The sequence below is a fragment of the Schistocerca piceifrons genome, chromosome 2 (assembly GCF_021461385.2).
Source record: "Schistocerca piceifrons isolate TAMUIC-IGC-003096 chromosome 2, iqSchPice1.1, whole genome shotgun sequence".
NCBI classification, from domain to species: domain Eukaryota; kingdom Metazoa; phylum Arthropoda; class Insecta; order Orthoptera; family Acrididae; genus Schistocerca; species Schistocerca piceifrons.
Window position 1 is genome coordinate 751880538 of NC_060139.1, and position 23692 is coordinate 751904229.

Sequence of the window (23692 nt, forward strand, 5' to 3'; positions counted from 1 at the left end):
TGAATATCTTCTCGAATTTTATCCAATTGCCGAAAACTCCAATCCTGGGTTGATGCTGCACCTATATGGAAAAGTCCCACACATCCCAAGTCCTCCTCCTCGACATTCTCCATATCCTACAGCAAGTACACTTCAATAAGTTCTCTCTTCCTGATCCAGAAATTCGTCCCGTCATCTACGCAACGTACCAGCTACAGACGTAGTCGCCCCTGAACCATCCTCGCTCACTCCTTTTCCTGCTGCCATTTATGTTTCTAATCCCCTCACTCCCATCCCGCCCTTCCCAACCTTGGTATCAGACATAGCGACCCCCCATACCTGAATTGTCCTATCGCTTCTTATCCCTCCATCCTTCCTTCTCCCTATACACAGCATTCAGTGGGAGCTTAGGAGCTTATACCTAGGGACTTACCAGACAGCAGTGTATATATATATATATATATATATATATATATATATATATATATATATATGTGTGTGGGGGGGGGGGGGCGGGGGTGGTAGTAAAATGATCAACTAAGAAACCGCAGCAAGTATTCCATTATGTCCAGTGCTTATGCTCTCCGTCTACTTCACGTCGATGCTCGCTCACGGACATGATATTTTGTATTTGTTTTAACTAAGTTTACGAATACAGGTTTGTTCTAACTTGGTCTAGATATGGCAACGAATACAGTATTGCCGATGGGTATACTACGTATGTGTACATTTTTGCAAAGTGCGGAGACTTGAGTTTATGACACAGTACTGTTTCGACATGAAGCACCCTGTATGTTTGCTCGAATTCTCACTGTTTCCCTGGAATGACGTACCCGTATTCATCATCCGAGGTGAGCTGGACTCAGCGGGAGCGCCACTGCTGCCGCGAGGCACTACACGCACGCCCAGGGCAGCTGCCACGTACCTTTTTGAGGTCCTTACTGGGCTCGCTGTCGTCCGCCTTGCGCTTCTCGCCCGCCTTGCCGCCGGACGACGCGTCGCCGGCCCCCGCCTTCTCCTTGTCCGCCTGCAACAACACAGTCACTCACTGCACCAGCTAGCGTCGCCAAATGGCTGCGTCGCCTGTTTGTTTACTCGTGACTCGAAACACACTGAGTAAAATGCATCGAGACAGAAAATGGAATGATTACATAGGATTAATCGTACCTAGAAAGTAGTAGATTTGGTTCACTGGTAGGACACTGGGATAATGGATTCAAATCGATAAATAAGAATATTTATCGTTTACAATAAAAGGGCAGCGCGAATAATGTATGTACAGCATGTCCCGTTTACCGTTAACCACCGAAAATATGTTTTTGACCAGAAGCAAAACAGAAAACGCACCGAACATATTTTCATTAGCTATCAGGGGGACATTAATCAGTAAGACTGCCTTCCTTTTAACTTCGTTCGTACGACGATATTAACAGCAGTAAGTCTATTTTATACAGTATTCTACATTCAAAATCTTCTTCAAAAACGGTCCGCAGCTCATGGTCGTGCGGAAGCGTTCTCGCTTCCCACGCCCAGGTTCCCGGGTTCGATTCCCGGCGGGGTCAGGGATTTTCTCTGCCTCGTGATGACTGGGTGTTGTGTAATGTCCTTAGGTTAGTAAGGTTTAAGTAGTTCTAAGTTCTAGGGGACTGATGACCATAGATGTTAAGTCCCATAGTGCTCAGAGCCATTTGAACCATTTCTTCAAAAACGGCCGGCCGGAGTGGCCGAGCGGTTCTAGGCGCTACAGTCTGGAACCGCGCGACCGCTACGGTCGCAGGTTCGAATCCTGCCTCGGGCATAGATGTGTTATGTCCTTAGGTTAGTTAGGTTTAAGCAGTTTTAACTTCTAGGGGACTGATGACCTCAGATGTTAAGTCCCATAGTGCTCAGAGCCATTTTTTTTTCTTCCAAAACGTAATATGGCGTACCATTCATGCAAACAGGAAGTTATTAAAAACGTTAACACTTAACTGACTGACTCTCCTGTACCAATTCAGTGTGAAGGTACTCGGGCTAACGTAACTCGTCCACTGTCGGAGTTGACAACATACAAATTGAAACACAATCAAAATTCGAACGTACATTCTGTGAGAAGCATTTCTGTCTTCTCATCGTTCGTCGACACTGTACTCACACAAATCTTCAACTGGAGCCAGTTGACTGGATAACCGGTGGCTATTTTCATTATGTTTCTATCTGTTTACTGTCAACTCGAGCAAGTAGACGAGTTACGTTACCCCCCGTACCAGCAAAGTGTGGCAGTACAGAACAGCCGAAGTCAATTTCGTGTTACGTTCTTACTGAGGCTCTGTTTAGCGTTTTTGAACATTATTGAACAACTCTCCAGGAAAGGAAATGGATTACCGAATAAAAATTATGGGGTGTTACAGGAAAATTTACCACTCTTCATGTCTTGATAACAAACAAAATTATAAGACTGCGAATCACGGTGGTTAATGTCCTCCTGCTAGCTAAACAACTTCTTATTCCATTTCTGCACAAAAAGTTTTCTGGGGTGATCGAGATAAATGGGCCACTGCGAATGCTTCAAATCAACATGGGCGAAACGCATACTGCCAAATATAAACTGTATTTAGTCTGCACCACACAGAACAACCTCAAAATCATTTCTATCACAAAGTTGTACTGACGTTCAATTCTGGTGGCGTCTGACGCATGTAAGAGGCTCTCGCGTGCTGGAGCGTACAAAGTCATAAAAAATTGTGTCCTCCTCGTATGAGAGTACAACGCACGAGCACACGTAGCAACGGCAATTGTGGATGTTTTGCTAAAGAGATCAGGTATGCGTTTTGCCTCCTATCTGTGATCTTGCGACTTGTTCTTGCTTTCCATGAAGCTAAAGGTATACTGTATGAATTCATAATATGCCAAATTTCTCTATTTTTGTATGTTCAGCGTATCACTTTTTTTAATAGCAACATATTTAGAAAAGCTTTTTTTTACATTTTAAACATGTCGATATTAACATGTAATATGTATTGGGAATTTCTTGGTTATTCTATGTATGCTATTGATAATCGCAATGAATAATGGTGCGTAAAAGTACGTCTGAGACTTTTAACATTACATAGCAGAACGGTAGAAAATTGGAGCTACATATTTATTTAACACTTTCTAGGGCACAAATACTAGTAATGCAGAAATATACATGGAAAGACTCACTGTATTCCTTAATTTTATACTGCCTTACGCATTTTGGCCTTACGCCACAGTCAAAGGCTCAACATATCTTTAACACATTTTTAGGTAACACGAAACTAAATTATTCAAACGTGGATACAAAAAATCTGACCAACTTTATTCATTTGCGTGTAAACTGTTTGAGTCAGTTGAGTCAATCTGCACTTAAATGTCACCAAGCAATGTAGGCCAGATACTTCGAAACTATGTTTCACAAATTCAGTTTAGTTTTACCTAAGAATGTATTATAGATATTTTGACCCTTTGACAATGCCTTAAGGCAGAAACGCGTAAGACTGTATAAAATTAATTAATACAGTGGTCAAGACTCACATCGTTTCTTGAGTGCATTTTAAAGTGGCCGCAACGTCTCACAAAACATTTGTGCACTTTGGTGCCGCTATAGGCGAATTCCTAAAGTCACAGTTACAATGAGTATGTCAAAAATCCAACTCCCCAGATAAGACCGGAGCAGGCTAATCTATCAGATCCATACATTCTTGAGAGGTAGTACTACTAATGACAAATGGTACGAACACAAAGGCAAAGATCTTAGGGAATTAGGTACGTTAAATTTATGGGACCATGGTGCAATCAAGCGAGTCACTCAAACCCGTCGCAATACACGTGTTCCGGCAACTACTGGATGTAGGGAGCAAGTGTTGTTTAAATAATTGTAGCTGCGTCAGGCAAGGCTCTATTATTTAGATTATCGCTCCCGCCATCAGCAATACAGCCAACAACGCCAACTCGTGGAAAGTGATCTGTAAACAAACAACAAGTCAGTGCACGGTAAACTGGGATACTGAAAAATATAAACGAGCGAATAAAAAAATGAAGGTGGAAGTACTAAATTACTCTTAGTTAAGCAGCGTCAAATGTATAAAACGCAGGACCTAAGTTTCCGGTTCTCACTACGCCGTGGACATTATCAGTGAGTCCATTAAAAAGTGGCGTTAATATCGGTAATGAAAAATCGGAGATGCGACTTTTTAAATTTACAGGTCGCGTAAACAAGGAAAAGAAATGGCTGTGAGATAGCGAAGCGGGGCGCTGAATAAAATACACCTCGAGCAGCTTGTAAAAGCGGCCGCACTTTTAATGGGTGCGGAATTCGGCTTAAGCAACCGCGCGACAGCAGGCGGCAGCAGCGGCGCGTTTAACACGCGTTATCGGCTGCAGCGCGGCGCGGCCCTTGCCCGCTTTACTTTCATTACGTCCCCCGCCCCTCCGAAACTGCCGCCTCCGCCACTGCCTCCCTTTATACCGCAGCAAATAGTGTTAGGCACACCAGCCCGCAATAAAACCACGCGACCTCGTCTCTGGGTCGAGTGCGGGCGACAAGAAGCGACCCGTGGGATAAGGCGGGTGGAGGGAGGAGAGGGGGATGGGTGCTGAGAGGGGGGAGGGACGAGAGGAGAGGGGGAGGGGTGCGGAGAGGAGGGAAACAGGAGAGGGGGTGGGGTTGATGAGGATGGGGAGGGGAAGGGGGAGAGAAAGAGTAGAGTGTTCATGGAGGGTCATGACCCCACCAAAAACATTTCAAGAGAATCGTGTACATACGTGAGTTGGAACTTTAATAGTGGAAACTATTTATTTACAACTCGTACAAAATAGATACGTGTTTCAAAGTTTTACTGACCTTCAAAGTAGTTACCAGCATTGTGTATAACCCACTACCAGCGATATGCAAGTCGTAGGATATTCTTAGCAGTGCCAGTTGTGTTGACAGTTCGAGCGGCGCGGTCTATTGACCGACGAATTTATAGCAGTTCTGAAGCGAACGCCGTGAAGTGTTTCCTTCAGTTTAGAAATCGAGATGAATTCACGAGGGCTTAAGTCAGGGAGTGCAGTAGGTGGTATAGCACTTGGCAGTGCTTGGCAGTGGGTTATACACAATGCTGGTAACTACTTTGAAGGGCAGTAAAACTTTCAAACACGTATCTATTTTGTTCGAGATGTAAATAAATACTTGCCACTATTAAAGTTCCAATCCTCGTATATATTTTGCATCGCCTCGGTTCCCAGAGTTCCCAAACCTGTAAACTGGAATAGAGATCAGCATAAACATAATTTCCGCCCTTTTCATTGCTCATGAAAACGACACATTGTATGTTGTACCACCATACAGCGAGACCTTCAGAGGTGGTGATCCAGATTGCTGTACACACCGGTACCTCTTAATATCCAGTAGCACGTCCTCTTGCATTGATGCATGCCTGTATTCGTCGTGCCCTACTATCCACAAGTTGATCAAGGCACTGTTGGTTCAGCGATTCGGCGTAGATTCCTCAGAGTGGTCGTCGTCCGTAAACAGCCCTTTTCAATCTATCCCAAGCTTGTTCGATAGGGATCATGTCTGGAGAACATGCTGGCCACTCTAGTCGAGTGATGTCGTTATCCTGAAGGATATCATTCATAAGATGTGCCCGATGGGGGCACGAATTGTCGTCCATGAAGACGAATGCCTCGCCAATATGCTGCCGATATGATTGCACTATCTGTCTGAGAATGGCATTCACGTATCGTACGGTCGTTACGGCACCTTCCATGACCACCAGCGGCGTACGTCGACCCCACATAATGCCAGCAGGGAACCTCCACCCTGCTGCACTCGCTGGACGGTGTGTCTAAGGCGTTCAGCCTGACCGCGTTGCCTCCAAACACGTCTCCGATGACTGTCTGGTTGAAGGCATATGCGACACTCATCGGTGAAGAGAACGTGGTGCCAATCCTGAACGGTCCATTCGGCATGTTGTTCGGCACATCTGTACCGCGCTGCAAGGTGTCGTGGTTGCAAGGATGGACCTCGCCATGCGCGTTGGGAGTTGCGCATCATGCAGCCTATTGCGCACACTTTGAGTCGTAACATAACGTCTTGTGGCTGAACGAAAAGCATTATTCAACATGATGGCGTTGCTGTCAGGGTTCCATCGAGTTATAATCCGTAGGTAGCGGTCATCCAATGCAGTAGTAGCTCTTGGGCGGCCTCAGCGAGGCATGTTATCGACAGTCCTTGTCTCTCTGTATCTCCTCCATGTCCGAACAACATCGCTTTGGTTCACTCCGAGACCTCTGGAAACTTCCTTTGTTGAGAGCCCTTCCTGGCACAAAGTAACAGTGCGGACGCGATCGAACCGCGGTATTGACCGTCTAGGCATGGTTGAACTACAGACAACATGAGCCGTATACCTCCTTCCTGGTGGAATGACTGGAACTGATCGGCTGTCGGACCCCCTCCGTCTAATGGGCGCTGCTCATGCATGGTTGTTTACATCTTTGAGCTGGTTTAGTGACATCTTTGAACAGTCAAAGGGACTGTGTCTGTGATACAATATCCATAGTCAACGTCTGTCTTCAGGAGTTCTGGGAACTGCGGTGATGCAAACATTTTTTTGATGTATGTATATTTCCAAATCACACAGAAACGCCGTGAGTTCTAGAACTTACAAGCTACATTTATTTTTCAGTTGCTCGTGTGAGGCACTGCCTATGTCTATCAGCTTGCAGCTCGGTCACTAACATTCCGGTCGGGTAAGGACGCTTATTCACAGACTGACCGCACCTGCTATCAACAGCAAGTCCCACACGTCTATAGAATAAAAATCCGCTTCAGTTGCCAGTAATTGTTTAATTTATTTCATGAACGGTTTCGAAGCATATAGCTTCATCTTCACTTGCCACCAAATAATTATAGAAACACAAACGTATGGCGGTCACACTCGCCTGCCCAGGTGGGCGCTGTGGTTGCTGGGCAACGCTCCCATGCGTTTGTTTGACGTGAGGTTCCCCCCCTTCCCCGGTGACTGACTGGCCCGACCGCCACACATTTATGTTCCCATAATTATTTGGTGGCACCTGAAGATAAAGTTGTATGCTTTGAAACTGGTCGTGGAATAAACTAAGAAATTACTGTCAACCGAAGCGAATATTAATTCTCTAAATATGTTCCTCAGTTGCATATGTTCATTTAATCAAATACGACTAAGTTCGTGAGTCCGCAGGCAACTAGCAAGTCACAGGAAGGTTGAATAATAAGGCAAAGGCAGAATGGAGAAGACCTCCATTATGCACCCATGGAAGAAAAAGCTAAAAGGACTGATTTCCGGAACGTAGGTGGAAATGACTGAATGAAACAACATACTGATTTTTTTCACGCTACCGTAGCCAGTGACGCAGATCTGTTCACGATTGTAGCACTTCTTGAAATACTGACTAATTTGAATCCATATTTCGATGATGTACTGCGTAAATTATTACGTCAGAGTTGTGAGGGTTTGTTGCTATTACAGTTCCTAATTCAAGCGCATGGCACATGCAATTCTCAAATTTGGGACGAAAACTTTTCGAATGGTATGTTTCTCTGAATTGCAGTTTCTTGAACGTTATCCTAAAGTGATATAACACGCACAGATGTACACAAAGTATTAGTATTATACCAAACTGTTGAATATATTATTGTAATTAAATAATTCATTACTATATTTAAACATTATATATATTTTAGTATTATTATTATTACTACTAAAATAGTAGGCATCAGAGGCACGTTACAAGTGGGAGGTGACGGTAAGTTATGCCTGGGGAGGAACGGGGGGGGGGGGGGGGAGGCAGGAGCAGGCAACCGAATCCTTTATTAGCGCCTGTTCTGGGGTGTCTTCCAGCTGTCACACGTTCGTCGGACATGCGCCGCCATATCGTATTACACGTCCAATCTTTGCAGTACCTTGCGGCAGCCATAAATGCAGTATACAACTATGGAATGCCAAGCGGGAGGGGCAAAAGAGATATAATAGTACGTTTAAATCAAGAGAAAAAGATTATCAGTAAATACAGTAACAGTGCAATGAAAGGATAACCTTCATTCCCATACTTTACTATACAAAGTGTACCATAATTAACAGTGAAAACTGATGCGGATGAAAGTATATGGTAATAGAAGCAAATTCGTTGCGGTAAACATGGGTCCGAGACTTTTGCGATGTAACTGCGAATGTACGTTCGTGAGCCACCACTGACAACAGTGTGAAAAAGTGTCGAATTTAGTGTAAATCTATTTCAAATGCAAACTTTTCGATTACGTCCGAATCGGTTGGGCTCAAATCTCAACCAAGGCCTACCTTAACAAGAAATACAATACCGTTGGCGTCACGTTACATGTTACAATTTACTGTTCACCCCTGTGTTAAAAGGTTAAAAGTGTTTGGTTGCACACGATGCTGCAAATGCAAACAGAGTTAGAGATCTTGCAATTAACATCATCAACTTGACCGGTTCTGTATGTAGCTAGCAACCAACAACCCGTCCGTAACCAGAGGTGCAGAGAAGTATAACAGTGAGCACTACTGAATAATGCATGTGATGATTTACTAGTAGGATGATATGTAGGGAAGTGACGTCAATACTGAGACACAAAAGGGCGTAAGAGCTCTTCGGAACAGCGTCCTTCGAGTGCTTCTGTGAACGTCATCAGTTTCACGTGCGAACTTTACGGAAATAATATCAGTTTTCATTACTCCGTCGCGTCAGATTTTGTGTGTTGAGCTTGGGCCAGTATTCTGCATCACAGACACTCAAGCTTACGCCCATGACGCAAAGTTTGTTGTATACGACTTCGTACATAAGGGTGGAGAGAAGTGCGCTTCATAGTGGTGCGGCAATTGCCGTTGTAGGAAAGCTGGACAGGAGCACAAATGATTAGCGAACAAGTTAACAAAGGAAACAGAAGATTTATTTAACTTGTATTTCTCAGAGTGTACGAAGACTCTTTACAAATACTGCAGCTAGAAATACAGTCCAGCTCTCAATGTCAACAAGGTTGAGGCTCTCTGAAGTAAGCACGAACGGAGGTGTCAGAAAAGTGACTAGGCGGCGACTGCGTAGCGTCACGCAGCGAAGAGGCTCCAAGTGCCCAAGTGCGAGTGGGGGCTGTGTGGCTGCGGCCGGCTCTCCCACACCACGGTCGCAGGGGGCGCCCGTAGTCCAGAGCTGCTGGAAGCATGGTTCAGTGGGCGTGCACCATTGGGTCCGCCGGATCCCACATGATTGCTATCGGCATCTGATAGAAACCTGCAATCCCGTTGCCAGCTCAGACGTCTACGGGATGGTATCTATACCTGATACCACAAAGTTCACAACTTCAGAGAACCTGCTCCCGTCGTTCACCGCTGTTTGGACAAGTAACACGTTTATTTAACGACGGTGTGGTCTTTTTGAGTGCCTTCTTAACGAAATACGCTTCTGCAGTGGAAGGGACAATTGCCATTTACCATCTCCTACGACTGCTCTTCATCAGCTGTCGACTTACACAAGCTTCCTGCAGATACTTTCCATAGCTTTATAGAGTTCCCACAGATTCTGCTTCTTCTCCTGTCTTCTAGATAAAATGAATTATTTCTTCAAATCCAAGTTTTGAAGCTTTTCGCATGAGTACGATTATCCAAAAATCTTCAGTACACCTGTTCGAGATCCTTATCCGATATGTATTCTCATCTCGGTAGCTTACAAAAAATGTTAATAACCCATCCAGTTTCCTTCCTTTGCTGACTTGTATACATCTCACGCCTACGTGCTTATGCGGACAATACAAATTCGTCAAACAGAATTCGAAGATCGTTAAACAACGTTACACGAGTAGGAACGAGGTCGTCAGAATTTTTTTCGCACAGACTCCTATTACTGTATTCGACGCACCCCGCTAATGAGAATTTTAAGAGAGAATTTGAGCCAGTCACTCGCGGTAGCTCTTCAGCTGCTGAATCACACACACAATACCTATAAAGTCAAGCATCTGGCTCTTATTCGTCGATAGTTGTGTGATCTTCCGCGATGTAAATGTACAGAGTACAATAAAACGAACTCATGGTTGGCTGGAGAGCGTGGGCTGCTGAATTGTCGCGACGTGCAGCGGGCAGCAATCGCGAGTTATTGGGTTTCCAGTGCGCCCGAAATTCGTGTTTGCGGCGGCGAGCCACGCGATCTCTTCATTAGGGCGAGGGGACGGGGCGGTTGATGCGTCAGCAGCGTGCTCTTGAAAATTACATTTGATCCCGCCGAGCACCGCAGTTACCGCCAGATGAAGCGAGCTCTGCTCACGCCCCGCTATCATCAATATATTTAAAAATAAAATACAAATAAAAAGCCACTGTCGGCCATTCATGTTACACGCCGATTCGCTTTTAGTCCGTTTGTGAAAGAGTTGTTCCACACGTACTTCTCCGAAGTCCTGCCTATCGTTCGACCGGTGATCAGAGTTAGTGCAGCGTACACTGACAGGAAAAAAACGTAACACCGAAAAATAATTAATGTAGAGTAATGACATTTAGGGAATATATTTGTCTAGGTAACATACGTAAGTGATTAACATTGTAACATCATAGGTTAACGTAAGCGCGAGATAAGCCATTGCAAATGTGACATGCTGGTACATTAATAAACGGTGTAACCACCAGAATATTGAATGCAAAAATGCAAACGTGCATGTATTCTGTTGTACAGTGGAAACTGAGTTCCATGCCTGTCGCACTTGGTCGGCCAATATAGGGACGGTTAACGCTGCTTATGGATGACGCTGGAGTTGTCGTCCGATGATGTCCCACATTTGTTCGATTGGAGACCGATCTGTTGATCGAGTACGCCAAGGCAACATATCGATATTCTGTACAGCATATACGGGCGACCGTTATCCTGTTGGAAAACGCCCCCTGAAATGCTGTTCATGAATGGCAGCACAGCAAGTCGATTCACCAGTGACGTACAAATTTGCGCGGGATAACCAAGGGAGTGCTCCTGCTATCATACGAAATCGCAGCCGAAATCATTACTCCAGGTGTACGTCCAGTGTGGGTTGGATGAAGACCCTCACCTGGTCTCCTAATCAACACACGGCCATCACTCACACCTAAGCAGAACCAGCTTTCATCAGAAAACACAACAGACCTCCACCTTGCTCTCCAATGAGCTCTCGCTTGACACCTATGAAATCGTAAATGTCGATGGCGTAGGGTCAGTGGAATGCACGCTATAGTGCGACCGGCGCGGAGCTGTCTTTGAAGTGACCGATTTGTGACAGTTCGTTGTGGCACTGTGACGCCAAAAGCTGGTCAAATCGCTGCTGCGGATGCTGCACGAACAGGATGGTCTTCCCTCTCGGCAGTGCCACGTGGTCGTCCGGAGCACAGTCTTCTTGCGACCGTACATTCTCGTGGCCACCGCTGCCAGCAATCGTGTACACTGGCTATATTCCTCCCACGTCTTTCTGAAGTATCTCAGAAGGAACATCTAGTTCTCGTAGTCTTACTACAAAACCTCGTTCAGACTCAGTGAGGTGCGGATAATAGTATCTTTGTCGCCTTAAAGGCATTCTATTCTAACATTAAACCACCACGTCCAAACCCAAGGGTAACTAAAGCTTACGGCCGTTGCAGCGTGTATTTAGAGCAAACCTGATTTACACCCTCATACTGGCGCTAGTAGCACCTCTCTTGTGCGACTGGAGCGAAATTCGAATAGACATCATCTTATGTAGAATCACGAGTGCCAACTTTTGTTTATGTCGCACAACTCCTTCTTGGTGTTGCGAGTTTTTTTCCGTTAGTGGAACCAGGCTGGCTAAAAGTACTGCCTAATAGATGCGACGCTATCTTTCAATCTCTCCATTACTATTCTGTTATATCTGAGTATAAATAAGGGTATTTGTGACCAATCATATTTGAAATATTTGTTTATTTCTCAAAAATAGTTTTCTAGCCTCTCAGGTTCATCTTGAGATGGTGCATACATATTTATTTTCGTAGCTTTAAGCTGGGCACTAACTTGCGCCACTACGGGCGGCATGCAAGCATCACGCTACGAAAACACGTACCTTCTGCATACCACATTTCGAGGAGAAAACTAGTTTAAGGAAATAAACAGATATTTAAAAATGATTTGTCGCGGGTATCTGTATTTATATTCCATTAATACAATCACATGTTCCATAACACCCATAGTGGATAAACTTGATCTATTACATTTGTTAACGTTTTATTCTACATCATTTCACTCGAAGCTTTTTCTATAATGCGTCCTTTCATCTCCAGATCATAAATATGACTCAAAATCAACAATCACCGATAAATTTGCTCTATACCTCCATTTATAGCATGACCAGTTTCGGACTTATAAAATCTATCTTCAGATGTCTATTACGGGCTTGTAACTATATATCGAAGCCAAGTATTGCGATCTGTTTGCCATACGGCACAATATGGATATAATAGTTCAAAGGTGTTAAAACCCAACAAAATGGGTGATCCAAAGCCCCTTTTATCAAATATTGCTTTAATCACGCTCTTCAACGATGAAAATGTCAGTAGCTACAAATGCTATTGTATTTGTAGGCAGAATATCTAAAGGACAGGTCCAACACCCTGGACAAGGTCACTGAAACCCACTAGATAGGTTTCTAGTACTCTTAGTGGACCAAATTTTCCCAACAAATACTTGTCAGCTTGAGAGAATTGGTGGCGGTATCGAACCATTCGTCTTGGCTAAGCTGAACCGTGCAAAATGGAGTGCGAGAATGTGATATTGGTGACAATGACATGGACATTCAGCTCGGCGGCTCCCTTCGTGCAACTCGAGAAGAATAATTCGCATGCTGGCAATGAGGGCCAACTTCCCTTCCTTTAATTCGGAAAACATCCATAACAACTGAAGTAAACACACACACAGAAAAACATTATATCCTCATCGTGACAAGAGGTGACACGTCCTCTTTCAGCATATTCCACGAACGTCTAGAAAATGGATGACACAGACTAATGACTAGCAGTTACCATCCAGAGCGCGAACACATCTCTTTGAACACCTATCGCGAAGGGTACCGTAGTTGAACCGAGTCGCAATGTGAGCTGTAAGGCGAAGGCAGGAGAACTGTTGTGCCTCAGCTTTAAATTCTCCATCATACTTAATCAACAATGGCCTTCCCTTGAACCATGCCTGGATACAATGATCTACCGTAATATCATCCTTTTTGTCCTACAGGGACTCTCTGAAGTGATGCAATATTTCGTTGGGACCACCACCTATGGATATGTCCAGACACAATACTGGACTCAACCATCTAAATGGAAACAGCACAGCCGGCCGGTGTGGCCGAGCGGTTCTAGGCGCTTCAGTCTGGAACCGAGCGACCACTACGGTCGCAGGTTCGAATCCTGCCTCGGGCATGGATGTCGGTGATGTCCTTAGGTTAGTTAGGTTTAAGTAGTTCTAAGTTCTAGGGGACTGATGACCTCAGATGTTAAGTCCCATAGTGCTCAGAGTCATTTGAAACAGCACATTCATAACTATTTTTTCGATAGTTTCCCAAACTGCTTAGGGCAAATGCCTCTTCATTTGAAAAGGACACGGTCAGCTTCCTTTGTCAATACAAGCTTGTTCCCCGTCTCAAATGGTCTCGACATCGACATGATATTGAAGCCTAATCTTACTTTCTTCTCAACTTCTTCCAGTGCCGACAACCTAATTAAACATGTTGCTAGTTTGAAGTTTACTTAGACAAGCTGAGTCAGGAAGGTGTATTCCTCTCCACGTCTAAAAGAGCAGTAAAGGAGCATATGGTCACATTACATTTCTACAATTACTCAACGGCCAAGGAACAATGTGGATTCGGTACAGACTCTGTTTTTATCATGCGTCGTCCAGTCGTAATTCCGGCTGCCATACCACGTCCAACTCGTGATAGTTTACGCAATAATATTATATTTCTCCTTTGCCCACAGGAAGTTATTTTTTAATCTGCATGCTTCATAAGTGATAACTGCGACCTCTGGCTAAGATGTTTAACGTGTCAGTTTTACAATTATGCTATTTATCAACGTAGACTATAGCAAAATGTGGACCATTTTCATGTTTTTTTTTTAGTTATGTTGCTTTTTTCATGCTTACACTGATTACTACTACTGCTACTACACACCCAGAAATTGTTGGCGTCGTGATCAAGCAGATATGATTTCAGTTTGTGGTTGAATTAATTTTATTGTGCAGTAAACTCTTTACATCAGTGGATACGGTTTTCTTCACCAAGTGAGTGCTGTAGACTTGTTTTCGAGCGCTACCCGACAAAATGACGCCATCATTTTCTTCAGCAAATGTGTACATGAGTTTGGTCAATTTAATGGCTTCACGACAAATTTTCTGGTTCCACCAATACCGTAACTACATCGTATTCCAAAATGCCCTATCTAATTCTTTTGTTTTTTGTGTATACTTACAACACTATCACACGAGCATGTCACAATGCTACAATTGGTTTAAATCAACCAGTGGCCATCTTCAGACGAAAGGCAGATGCTGCAAGCATTTTCTGCTGCGTTGAAGATGTGTGGCTTCGCCCAGCACATAACTATGTCGCGGAGTTGTTCTCTGATCTGACGGTGATGTCATATCGTTAAAATGGCTCTGAGCACTATGGGACTTACCTGCTGTGGTCATCAGTCCCCTAGAACTTAGAACTACTTAAACCTAACTAACCTAAGGACATCACAAACATCCATGCCCGAGACAGGATTCGAACCTGCGACCGTAGCGGTCGCGCGGTTCCAGACTGTAGCGCCTAGAACCGCTCGGCCACTCCGGCGGTGATGTCATAAATCTATAAGTTACGGGTTTGTGTTTCCACTGCTCAGGAAATGTCCTGTTTTACCTCATGGCAGCCGCTAGGTGGTGGCGCAGCGTCGAGGATGTGGAAACGCTTCACTGAACGCTACACAGCTACTGTCACTGTTAAGAAGTGGAAGCTTCTTCACTTTAGGGCGGTATACTCTTAGAGCGTTCAGCAACAAAAGGCAAACGAGAGCAGTCAGCTCGGAGAGACTTTCTGTTGGGTCGCAACAACGGAGTGAGCAGCGGGATTCCGTGAGTCGTTTTCGTCGGCAGCGAGGGCGCCGTGAATAATATAAGAGCGCGCCGGAGCCATTAGGCTGTTGGGCCGGCACGCGATGTCTGCCTGATTACGGCCGGGCTCACTTACGGGGAGAGCGGCGCCCGCCGCCCGGCCGCACGGAACGCCGGCTGACTTGGCGACACCCGGTCCGGCCACTTGTCTCTCGCCTCAGGAGAGGAACTCACTAAAACGGAAACCGCCGCACTCATCCAATCACTAAACTAACCACGGTCTTGAACTTGCCCCGAGAATAAGATGTATTCTCAGTGAGTGCCCGAACCCTAGATCTCCAGGGCTTTTTTCGTGAAGAGAGGCATTGCTTGAATCGCATTTGAGAAAATATTGATATCGAGCTTGTAGCTAACATTTGTCCATGTCTCCTTTTAAAGCAATAAGTACTGAAAAGAATTTTGCCTTGAGTAAACACAGTTTTCTTCTCTTTCGCCCATTCGTGCTTTACCATCGTCAGTGGGTTTATTTTATTTTTTGTCGAATAAAAGGTAAAAATTGCATATATACGTTTCAATGCAATATAAAGCTTAATAGCACATACATTCATGAAGCTACGACATTGCAATGCCTGTGTTATCCTGAATTACGATTCAAACTTCCTTTGGACATGCATGCATGTCGTAGACTCACGGTTGACAACATACAGATGTTTGGGTCTAGCAGTGAGTCGTGCACGGATAGCCAAATGGTGAGGCGACCGCTCGCGATAAGCGGGAAATCCGGATTCGAGTCCCGGTCCGGCACAAATTTTCATTGCCGTCATTCCATTCTACAGCTGATGGTTTTCCATATTCGCAATTGCGAATACATTTCATGTCTGTCGCCTGCACAACAGTTCATATTTTTGTACAGTAGGCCATGTGCAAACAATGTCTCCATAGTAGGCCTACATTACTGATATAGAACGAAAATATCTGGCCTAAAATGAAACATTGTTTTGTTAGTGTGATATGATTTCACTGTGCATTACGTTCTGTTGAAGTTCTCCCTCTTTCTCTCCCTTTTAAACACAGACACCCATGTTTAGAATACGTAAAACAAGATGGCCAGACAGTTGAATATTTCACACACAGTGACACAGTGTGTGTTTGAGAGAACCTTGAAAACTTTCGACAACATGGAAAGAACAAAAAGAAAGTATAAGAGACACTTAGAAAAAACTTGGCAAAAAGTAGGTAGACAGCTTATTATTTCACAATTAATAGCCATAAATGTTAATACATTTATCCCAGAATAAGACTAGACGATCACTGTCTTAATGGAAAAAGTTTGTAGCTGCTCATGGAACCGCGATTGTATGCAGACGTGCACCTCTTCGTCCGAAGCAAATCAACGGTAACGAATTCTCTCTTCAGTGCTCAAAAAACATGGAAATCTCAATGGGAGAGTTCGAGACTATGTGGAGGATGTGTAAGGGCTGCCCTACGAAGTTCCCACTGCGGACCCGCATGTTGCCAACTTGTTTTGAGTACGCTGCACAAGGCGCACAACCAACAAGCAGAAACATTTTCAAACAAAAATTATCATACATGAACCTAACAAACAAATGTTAAATATATTTGAACATAACAGTGTTGAACAGTTGAATTTAATCTGTAAATATTTCCACTGCGATAATACAGCCTTACCGAACACCGATGGTTTCATTTCATACCTAATTTGTCGTTCAGTATCAGTAATGGCTATAGAAAAATTCGTTACAGCTGCTGATAACAAACTGCACCAAAATAACAGCAATAGAGCAGATGACAGATAGCTACATGAATATCAGCCGGACGGAGTGGCCGTGCAGTTCTAGGCGCTAGTGTGGAACCGAGCGACCGCTACGGTCGCAGGTTCGAATCCTCCCAAGGGTATGGATGTGTGTGCTGTCCTTACGTTAGTTAGGTTTAAGTAGTTCTAAGTTCTAGGGGACTGATGAACTCAGATGTTAAGTCCCATAGTGCTCAGAGCCATTTGAACCATTTGAAGAATGGGTCACAAAGATGAAAATTTTGTTTACTCAGGGTAAAATCCTTTCCATAACGTATTTATTTGATAATATAGTTTCCACTGTATTATTAAATAATGTTATAACAGGATTTACCAAAAGAAATCCAATTATCTGTACTTATATGGTGCAAAAAGTTAAATTTGAAACCTATCTACAGATAGTATTACAACTACACGGCTGAAAGTGTACGCTAATAAAAGCAGAAGTGTTTCAGAAAATATGGGTCCGACACATTTGCAAGAAAACTGCGAATGCATGGCTACAAGGCACCACTGACCTCGGTGTAAAATAGAATCATAGTAAGGACAAACCTTTTAATCAAGTCCTCAAAATTCAACCATGGCCTCCCTTAAGAAGACATACAATACTGCTTCAGCACACCACATGTTACAGTTTGCAGTACACTTATAGCTGTTAAGCTGCTTAGCTGGGTGGTAACGTGCTTGCCTCCCGTGCACTGGGCCCGGGTCGATTCCCGGCCGGGTTGAAGATTTTCTTCGCTCGGGGACTGGGTGTTGTGTTGTCCTCATCATCCTTTCATCCTCATCATCGGCCGCAAGTCGCCCAATATGGCGCCGAATGAAATAAGACTTGCACTTGGCGGCCGAACCCGACTGGGACATCCCGGCCAACAATGCCATACGTTTATTTCATTTGTTAAAGGGCATATTCAAATTCTCACATTAGGATGCAGCACTCTGCTCATACACTTTGCGGTGAGTTACGAATTGTTTCAGACACTCCCGGATCATCTCGTAAATCTCAACATGTCTTTACAAAAATGGTTCAAATGGCTCTGAGCACTATGCGACTTAACTTCTGAGGTCATCAGTCGCCTAGAACTTAGAACTAATAAAACCTAACTAACCTAAGGACATCACACACATCCATGCCCAAGGCAGGATTCGAACCTGCGACCGTAGCGGTCGCTCGGCTCCAGACTGTAGCGCCTAGAACCGCACGGCCACTTCGGCCGGCAAGTCTTTACAGTTCCAGTTCTTCACTTCACGTCTGAGATGACACCAGGCACAAAAATTCATAGGACTGAGGTCAGCTGACCTTGGAGGCCAAGGGACAAGCCCTGCTCGACCTATCCGTCTTGAACTGTACTGGCGCGTTGGAAATCGTCTTACATCAGAAGGAATATGTGCTCCATCAAACATGTACCATATTCTCTATCCATGGGGCACAATCGTTTCTGCATCTATAGCAATACTCTGCAGTTCGCACTTAAGTGCATGGTAGAGGCATAAGAGACTCCGCTGCGGACGCTAAACGCCTGCATGTTGTGTACCCAACAAATATGTAATCATCGCCACAACCATTTCATTATTCTTACTTCATGTTCAGGAAAGTTTCCAGTGACATCTAGCGGAAACCTTGCAAATCCAGCTTCCGCTGACATATGCTGACAAAGGAAATGTGACACTCCCTGCCGTGTCTTGCTCCGAAACACACTAAATGTGTGCCACTCGTCACAGGGGTTTACTTTCACCCACTTAGTGTAAAGTTAAACAAAAAAAGATTCAAATTTCATAATTTACATTTTTGAAAGCTCATTGTTACTGGCTCAGGAAGCGACTAGTTGCGACTTGTTATTAATATTCGCCGAAACCCTTTCGGAGTCAATTCAGTTGAACGGAAACTGAGGCTGTTCGTTCCAAGAATTAGAGCACAAGTCGTACCCTGCCGAGCTACGACTATTCCTTCTTCCGTGTCCTGCAAGTGAAGCCTTCGCAAAGTGAAATAATAGAGAACTGGTCTGCCAGTGGTCGTCACTTACTGGATTTTTGATCTGCAGTTCAGGTGCCCGCTGGCGGCGGTACGGTAGAGAGCGGGTGCACCCTGCAGGTAGGCAGCCAGCCAGGCGTCAAGATTTCCAGCGGCTGGTTATTGGGCTGGGCGGTGCAGCCGGTTTATGGGCTGGCGTATTACTCTCTTTAATTAAGTTTACTCTGGCGGCAGCCAGCGCCTATCTGCAGGGCCGGGGGGAGTTTACAGTGCCGCCGCGCTGCTTACCGGTGCCGGGCCACGGTTCGCCTTGCACCAACTCGATAAATACTCGCCTCTCCCAAGTTCCCGTTCCACAATGAAAATTCTAAATCTCGCTTTACTAACTCCAGCGTTAATACTAATTGAAATATGGCGCTAGTCTACTCATAAACAAAACAAATGTAGCAAAATAAATTATAAACGTAGTATAAACTTGCCACTGTCCGCATTTCGTAAGAACTTAACTTACTGTAAGCACATCAGTTACAGTACCGGCCGATATGGTTAAGACTCCCGCAGAAGAGATATTTTTATTATTGTAACTAAGACGACTGATCAAAAACTTTCTGGACAAAGAGAGTATCTGCGTAAGGTTGTGGGCTAACATTCGACAATAATAGCAAAAAAATTTACAATGAAATAAAAACAAAATAAAGATCGTTCGTTCGAATGTGCATGTCTGAGAAATCGAAGTTGCTGCTACCATTCAGTACAGTATAGCTCAATCTTGTGCATTACAACATGTTTGCACACTCCTTGGCATGCCGTGCGCAAGGTAGCTGAGACGTTTCTGTTCAGACCGTTCTCTCTCTTCGATGGAGGTTCCCTAGAGATTATCCAATGTCTGAGGAAAATTCCTGCGAGTGAGCTTTGCAAGTTCCAGACATTCTCAATCGTGTTCATATCAGTAGATAACAATGGCCATTCCAATCGGCTAATCCCTGTCTCTAGGTGAAAAGTGTTAACGAAGTGGGAATTCTGCGCTCCTCCATTATCGTCTTGAAAGCATCGTCGAAATGTTGACAATAGGGCTCGACGATAGGTTAGAGGTGGTTGCATGTCCCGGTACTGCACGGCCCCCAAACTACCGTGCATAGCGACGGGAGCCGTCCGACATTCGCACACGATACCAGCCCAAAACATGACCCACTCACGCCCCTGCTGGGCGGATGACAGCCGCTTCGACTCTCTTCCAAGACAGGCTCATCCAGATTTCAATAAAATCGGTTCCCAGCCCACTCGTCACCCCACACGATGCTGGGAGGTTTGTAATCTTTCCATTGGTTGTTGGTTCTCTATTGCACTCTATTGCTCGTAACGAACACTTGCAAGGCAAACGGATCATGTGCAAAAATTCTGAGTCGACAAAGCCTCCCTCCTACCAACCAACTTGTCTCCAAAAAGGAACCATACAATTCTGCAACTTTCACCTCGCGCTTCCTCCAAGCAATAATTTGTAGGTGTGGTTCATCATTTGGTGTGTTGGTCATGGACCGCCATTACAAGGAAGTTCTTCAGCGTTTTGGGTCTCACGATAGTGGTTGTACTGTATATTCAAAAGGCGTCCCCGTAGTGTCTATGAATCTGACGGGCACTTCCCGTGTAGAGGGTCTAAACAGAGTACACAACATGCCCGGACTCATTTAATATTAGACACACTATACTCATCTGCACTGAGAATGAAAGTTGACTCTTACCTCAGTTATACAGGATGAAAGGCGGTATTCAAAACTGTTGGCACCTAAACAGCGTGGTCATCAGTGTCCCTCCTCAAGATCGTGGTGCTAGTGTATGCGTAGCTACTCTTATTAAAACTAAAAGCAAAGGCCACATACAGCCACTTACAGAGCTGGCTGTACGTACTGATTTCCTGTGTTCATAAGAGAACAAAGTAAGCAGTTTCTGATAAAACAAATGTTCCTTGAAACAATTTGTTTGGATTGTACCCTATATGGAATTGAAATGTGGACGATATACAGTACAGACAAGAAGTGCTTTCTAGAGGTGGGTGGATAGAATTAGTGCTGACGAGATACTGAACAGAAACGGGAAGAAAAAAAAATTATGTAATAAGCTGATGATAAGATGATACAGGTTGAAAAGATGCACCCTAAGGAATAGAGAATTTGGTAATGGACGGAAGTGTGGGAAGGAAAGGGGGAGTAAAATTTTGTAGTGGCACACCAAAGCTTGAATATAGTTAATTATTCATGACTGAAACAAAATATGATCAGGCGAACATCAGCAACTGAACAAAATGTTAACAGAATAAAAGTTTGCTTTAGTTGCAGTAATTTATTATTTATTACACGACCGGTTTCTAAGCTTAAAGCTTTGCCACACATCTATGTTTCCGTAATTACTTGGTGTTACCTGAAGATGAATTTTTAGGCTTCAAAATCGGTCGTGTAATAAACAAGAAATCACTGGCAATTGAAACGGACTTTTATTATTTTTATCCTCATGACTGATGACATCCGCATTGGGTTGTATTAATACAACTATAAGCGGATGATGTCAATCATGGATCAGTAATCTTCACAAAAATTGTGACTGTCAAACAACAGATACAGTAAACTGGTTGAAGTAGATGTAAGATGCAGGAGTTATGCAGAAATTACAGACAAGCACACGACAGAACAGTGAGGTAGGTTGCCTCAAATAGATCCTGGGGCTAATGACTAGAACAGCAACGTACTGTGATGCATCGGAACCATCTCTAGTAAGAAGACTTCAGCAACTATCATGTGAACTTAAAGCTGATGTTTCATTTATTGCTTACATGAAACTTGATCAGTACGGAATAAGAGTAGTCTACAGTAATTTCATCATAAAGATGCAATGTGTGAGCTCAAGATCTGGTACGAAAGAAAATCCAAGATACCAAGGAACCACCGCCGCCCGGAACTAGAGCTCCACACATTGTGGCTTAAACGCTTCACTCGGGTCGTGTCACGGACTGCGAGGTCCCTCCCGCCGGAGGTTCGAGTCCTACCTCGGGCATGGGTGTGTGTGTTGTTCTTAGCATAAGTTAGTTTAAGTAGTGTGTAAGTCTAGGGACCGATGACCTAAGCAGTTTGGTCCCTTAGGAATTCACATACATTTGAACACAATTTTTTTGCTTCACTCGGTGCAAATGCGCCATGTATTATCTGAAAAGAGTCCGCCTACTTAGCTGGGTGGTAAAGTGCTTGCCTCCTATGCACTGGGCCAGGGTTCGATTCCCAGCCGGGCTGGAGATTTTCTCCGCTCGGAGACTAGATGTTGTGCTGTCCTCATCATTTCACCCTCATCATCGGCCGGAAGTCGCCCAATGTGGCGCCGACTGAAATAAGACTCGCCCTTAGCGGCCAACAATGCCATGCGATTATTTCATTTTTTACATGACAAGAAGGAAAATCGCGACTTATTCGCTCAGAAGGTGGTTGAGATGAACATGGATTTACCGATAGCAGTAATTATTGCTAGGTTTTTAACCCATTCTGTTTGGAAGAACGGTCGTCGACGATACTTGTCGGTTAATGGCCTGACACCTTTCAAACTAACCTAGGACTTGGATAACGGTACAGAGAAGTACGTTACCGCAACCAATACTTCGTATTTTCATTCGTTAGCTCCGTCAACTCACAACAAAATAATCACCTTTCAACCAAACCCATAATTCGGGTTGCACTACGCAGCAGTCTGTCAGCGCAACCTATATTTCAAAAATAATACAGATGCAAAAAAATACAGCCATATAAAGGTGGTAGTACTACCGCATACCTAAGGTATGAAAGGGCAGTGCATTGCCGGAGCTACCATTCGTACTCAATGATTCACGTGAAACGGTGTTCGACGAGATTATGGCCCCAAGACTAGAATTAATTGACTTTGAATGCGGAATGGTAGTTGGAGCTAAACACAAGGGACATTCCGTTCGTAGATCGTTAGGTTATTCAATACTCCGAAATCCACAGCCTCAAGAGTGTGCCGTAAATACAAAATTTCAGGCATTACCTCTGACCACGAACAACGCAGTGACCGACAGCCTTCACTTAACGACCGAGGGCAACGCCGTCTGCTTATAGTTGTTACTGCTAACAGACAAGCAACGCAGTGTCAAATAACCGCAGAAATCAAGGTGGGACGCACGACGAACGTATCCGTTAGGGGAGTGCGGCGAAAATTGGCGTTAATGGTCTATGGCAGCAGACGACTGACGCGAACGTTTTTGCTAGCAGCACGACATTGTCTGCAACGTATCTCCTGGGATCATTACCATATTGGTTGGGCTCTAAACTGGGAAACCGTGACCTAGTCAGATGAATCCCGATTTCAATTGGTAAGAGCTCCTGGTCGTGTTAGAGGGTGGCACAGACCCCATGAAGCCACGGCACCAGATTGTCAACAACGCACTGTGCAAGCTGGTGGTGGCTCCACAGCGGCGTGGGCTGTATTTACATGGAACGGAATGGGTCCTCTACTCTAAGTGAACCTATCACTCGGCTACTTTGCTGGCATTTGTACCGATTCATGGACTTCATGTTCCCATACAACGATGGAATTTTTATGGCTCCGAAGTACCACTTCACAGGGCCACCACTGTTCGTGATTGGTTTGAACAAGATTCTAGATAATTCGAACGAATGGTTTGGCCAGATCGCCCGACACGAATCCCATCGAACATTTGTGGGACACAATCGAGAGAACAGTTAGTCCACAAAATCGTGCACCGACAACACTTTCACAATTATCTATGGTTATAGAGTCAGCATGGCTCAGTATTTCTGCAGCGGACTTGCAACGACTTGTGGTGTGCATAC

At 44.4% G+C, this 23692-nt stretch overlaps 1 protein-coding gene across 1 annotated transcript in view; it reads right to left on the bottom strand.

Moving 5' to 3' along the window:
• The window catches only part of LOC124775823 (RNA pseudouridylate synthase domain-containing protein 2-like), a 1015654-nt gene that overhangs the window by 542148 nt on the left and 449814 nt on the right, over positions 1 to 23692 (bottom strand). The window contains exon 3 of the mRNA XM_047250655.1: positions 905 to 1006. Within this exon, the coding sequence (XP_047106611.1) occupies positions 905 to 1006 (102 nt within the window). The remainder of the gene's footprint in view (positions 1 to 904; positions 1007 to 23692) is intronic.